The sequence below is a fragment of the Helianthus annuus genome, chromosome 15 (genome assembly GCF_002127325.2).
Source record: "Helianthus annuus cultivar XRQ/B chromosome 15, HanXRQr2.0-SUNRISE, whole genome shotgun sequence".
NCBI classification, from domain to species: Eukaryota; Viridiplantae; Streptophyta; class Magnoliopsida; order Asterales; family Asteraceae; genus Helianthus; species Helianthus annuus.
Window position 1 is genome coordinate 49,783,108 of NC_035447.2, and position 4,472 is coordinate 49,787,579.

General features: G+C 41.6%; 1 protein-coding gene across 1 annotated transcript; it reads right to left on the reverse strand.

The window, feature by feature from the left end:
- Positions 1 to 1,357: 1,357 nt before the first annotated feature.
- On the reverse strand, positions 1,358 to 2,443 carry LOC110913678. Its single transcript, XM_022158504.1, has one exon. It carries the CDS (start codon positions 2,441 to 2,443, stop codon positions 1,358 to 1,360), a length of 1,086 nt encoding a protein of 361 aa, XP_022014196.1.
- Between the last annotated feature and the right edge of the window lie 2,029 nt (positions 2,444 to 4,472).

Consider the following 4,472-nt stretch of genomic DNA (forward strand, 5'->3'; position numbering starts at 1 on the left):
CCTCTTCCTGTTCCTTACCCCACACAAACTTTTCTTTCTTTCTCGTCAGTCTGGTTAAGGGTAGAGCTATCTTCGAGAAATCCTGTATGAACCGCCTGTAGTATCCCGCGAGGCCTAGAAATTGCACCTCCCTGAGCCAGAACGCGCATTTTGGAAATTTTGCGTAAAGTTTCTCCTTGCGGAGAGTTTCGAGTACTTCACGCAAGTGCTTTGCATGCTCAGCTTTGCTTCGCGAATAGACTAAGATATCATCTATGAACACGATTATTGATTTGTCTAACATGGGTCGGCACACCCGGTTCATAAGATCCATAAATACGGCCGGCGCGTTCATCAATCCAAACGACATGACTAGAAATTCATAGTGCCCATAACGGGTTCTAAACGCAGTCTTTGTAATATCCTCTTCCCGTACTCTAACTTGATGGTACCCCGAACGCAGGTCTATCTTGGAGAACCAACTCGCCCCTTGTAATTGATCGAAAAGGTCGTCAATTCTAGGTAAAGGGTAGCGGTTCTTTATGGTCAGTTTGTTTAATTCTCTAAAGTCGATGCACATACGCATCGACCCGTCTTTCTTTTTAACAAAAAGGACGGGGGCTCCCCAAGGCGACACACTTGGGTGTATGAAGCCCTTATCTAGGAGATCTTGTAACTGTGTCATTAATTCTCGCATCTCGGTGGGAGCAAGTCTATAGGGAGTCTTCGCAACTGGCTTCGCGCCCGGATTTAATTCGATGAGAAACTCTATCTCCCTTTCGGGAGGGAGTCCCGGCAATTCTTCCGGAAATACATCCGGAAATTCGTTCACGACCTTAACGTCTTCAAGCTTCGGGAGGGTTTGTCGGGCATCTCCTACATAAGCTAAGTATGCTCTACTCCCGTTAAGTACGTATTTGTAAGCTTGGACCAAGGTGCACAACTTGGTTTCTACGTTTCTCTCTCCTTGAATACTCAATTGTCTTCCACTTGGAGCCTGGATGAGCATTACCTTATTTTCACAATCAATCTCCACATGGTGTCGCGCCAACCAATCCATCCCCACAATCATTTTAAATTCCCCCAAAACCATAGGTATGAGGTCGATGTCAAATTCCTCATCTTCTATAGTGAATTTGCAGTTTCTACAAACCTCGTGTAACATATAGATCTTACTATCGGCTATTTCTACTTCTAGAGGAATTGGCATTCGTTCGATTCTAAAGGACGGGTGTTGTATAATTTCATTCGAAATAAATGACATAGTAGCTCCGGTATCGAACAGAACATAAACCGGTATGGAGTTTAGTAAAAAGATACCTGAAATCACATTCGGATGAGACTTGGCTTCTTCGGATGTAATTTGGAACATTCTCCCCTAGGCCCTAGGACCTTCTTGTTTCTTATCTTCCTTCTTCGACTCTTGCTGGAGTTTCGGGCATTCAGATTTGATGTGCCCCTTTTCGAAACAATTGAAGCAAGTCTTTGGGCTACTCGGGCATTGATAAGATGAGTGTCCCTCCTTGCCGCATTTGTAACACCCCTTTTTGCCCAACAGACACTCCCCAGTATGGAGCTTTCCACAAGTCTTGCAAGGAGTGATTCCATCTTTCGACTTTTCCTTCCTCCCTTGGTCTTGAAACTTTCCCCTTTTTGATGGGCTCGAGCTCGTACCTTTTTCACTTGGTCTCTTCTCACCACGTTCTTCTTGCCTTCTAATTTCAATTTCTCTATCCTGCGCCAGATTAATAAGCTCATCAAGGGTTTCACATTTCGAGGGAGTGATGAATTCCCTGAATTCTGCCTTCAGTATCCCGTAAAAGCGATTGATCTTCATTCTTTCGGTTTGCACAAACTCCGTACAAAACTTCATCTTGTCCAGGAAAATACTAGATATCTCATTTATCGTCTCGTTTTTCTGTCGGAGACGTAAGAAATCTTCTTGAATCTTATCGATGGCTGACTGAGGGCAATGGTACTTCATGAAAGGTTCTTTAAATTCTTGCCAAGTCATTGTCTGAAGTTTGTCCTTGCCTATCTCCTTACTATAAGCATCCCACCACTCTTTCGCTTGAAAAGTGAGTTGTCCCGTAGCGAACATCACTTGATCCTCCTTATCACACCGACTTCGTTTAAACACCGCCTCCATGCTTAAGATCCATCTTTGGCACATTATCGGATCGATCTTACCATCGTACGTGGTAGGTTTACATGCCATGAAGTCTTTATATGTACATCGTCGTTCCTTGCCTTTATCTTTAGACCCTTCCATTAATTCTTTTAACTCTTCGATCTTACTTGTCATCATAGCGTCTACGACTCCCAAAACCCTACTTTCTACCTCTTGAGCTAATCGTGGGAGATTGGCTTGTATAACCCCTTCAGCTACTTCCGTGACTTTGCTCTCAAATGCTTCTTGTCTAATCGTATCATCACCATCATTGACGTTGCTTGCATCAGCCATCTATACAATAGCATATTTTCGTTTAGTACAATTCATAAACTTTTAGTATATCATTGTTCATTAGTCCACATTTACTTAATCCACCTCATACAATTCGGTTCATCGCTTTCTATTTTTACGAATTCATTCTTGTTGAATTCATACACCCATCAAGTCTTAAACGAATTCTATTTAGTCATAAAATAAGTTCTTGGATAGCCCGGCACCACAAAATGTGAAAAACAAGAAAAATCAGCAATCTGCAATGTGTAAGCCGTCGGCGACGGCTAGGATGCCCGTCGGCGACGGGCTCTTAAAACGGGCGTCGGAGATTTTTACCCGTCGGCAGGGTGTTAAGGCGTCGGACGGGGGCATGGCGTCGGCGACGGGTGTCTGGCCGTCGGCGACGGCCAGCCGTTTATTAGTTCTCTGCAGCTCTTTTTTTATCATTTTAGTTCTTTCTCGGGTCCGTTTTCCAGCCGCGCTGGTCTCGAGACTCCTTATTCCCCCCCCAACATTATTTTATAGCATACATAACTTAAAACCTTAAACCGTGAATACATTATACATTCTCATACTAAACGAATAGTCGAAACTTTACCTCGTTGACGATCTCGGAGCGAGCACACTTTTGCGTGAGCCATCGGTTTGAGTTCAAGCATTATCACCCTCGCTCGAATCCCTCAAACCTTGGCTCTGATACCAACTTGTTACGCCCCATATTCTACTTAAATAAACAAAAAGAATGAATAGGAAAAATTTTGGAAATTTCGGCATGACCTATTCGTTTTAAACCATTTACCACCGGTTTACACAACAAACTTCGAAGTTACAATCTTGACAAGTACTAAAACGGACAAAACTTACATTAGACACGACAAGACTACTACTAAGTTTTTATCCAACGACAAGATAACAACCTTCTACATAGACCAAAAATACATATGACCACAACTTAAACCAGTTCAAAAGTAGTTTATAACGGAAGCGTGAGGTGGGCGTAAACCAAGTGTGCACGTTCCAAGCCGTCCATACGCCTAAATCGAGGATTTACCTACATTCAACAACAAATTCAATAATGTTAGTCTTATTACTTATTTCGCTCACAATACCACTTACTAACCGCATTCGTTTGAATTCAAGGTTACCATTACGCATTCAATTTACCCCTTTTATGGGTAAGCTTATCTTCTCGTCAAGAGATTCAAGCATATCGTTCACAACCCGGTAATAACGGATTGGTTGCTTTCAACATAAACCTTACATTCTACCCGCACAACGGGGTGAACTTCAAGCATCACGATTTTTACTTACACGACCAGCCATTCTAGTCGGGTGGCCTCATACCCTTACTCGACCTAGTTACATGAACCGGTCGACTAGCATAACATAGCATAATTCTTCGTTAGCATAAGCAAAATCCGCAAGGGATTTGCTATTCGTTTACTAGCACCATAATCACTACAACATAGTATAAACATTATAACAAGAGTTGTCCAATATAAATATTAACAATTTAAAAGTAAACTTTCGTATGCAACGGAACATACCTCGGTCTTGTGATCCTTCCGCTTTCTTAGAATTCGAACTTCCCTCCTTCACGCCTACATCAACACATTCAACCCTTCGTTTAGTACCCACATTCCATTCCACTATGTTCCAATTTACACATAATTATCCTATCAAGCATTTCATCGAGCACCTAGTGGGCGTTACATTAATAAAGCATAGTGTACAACATTTAAAGCATAACTCACCAATTCATCCTATGTGTCATCAATAATCAATCTAATTCTCACAATTCCTTTAATCTACACCAATTCATCTAGCATTCGGGTACTACAAGCTGAATTACATATCCAATTACATACATTCTCAATCCCTATAATCTCTATATTCATAACAAAATTTTCACAAAGTGGGTTTATAGAGGCTTTCTTTCAATTAACCAAAATCAAACATGATTTCTACTCTAGGGAGTACCCTTAGCATCTAAACAACATAAATCATATCACAATTTCATGATTGGGTCGAAACCCTAGTTCTACAA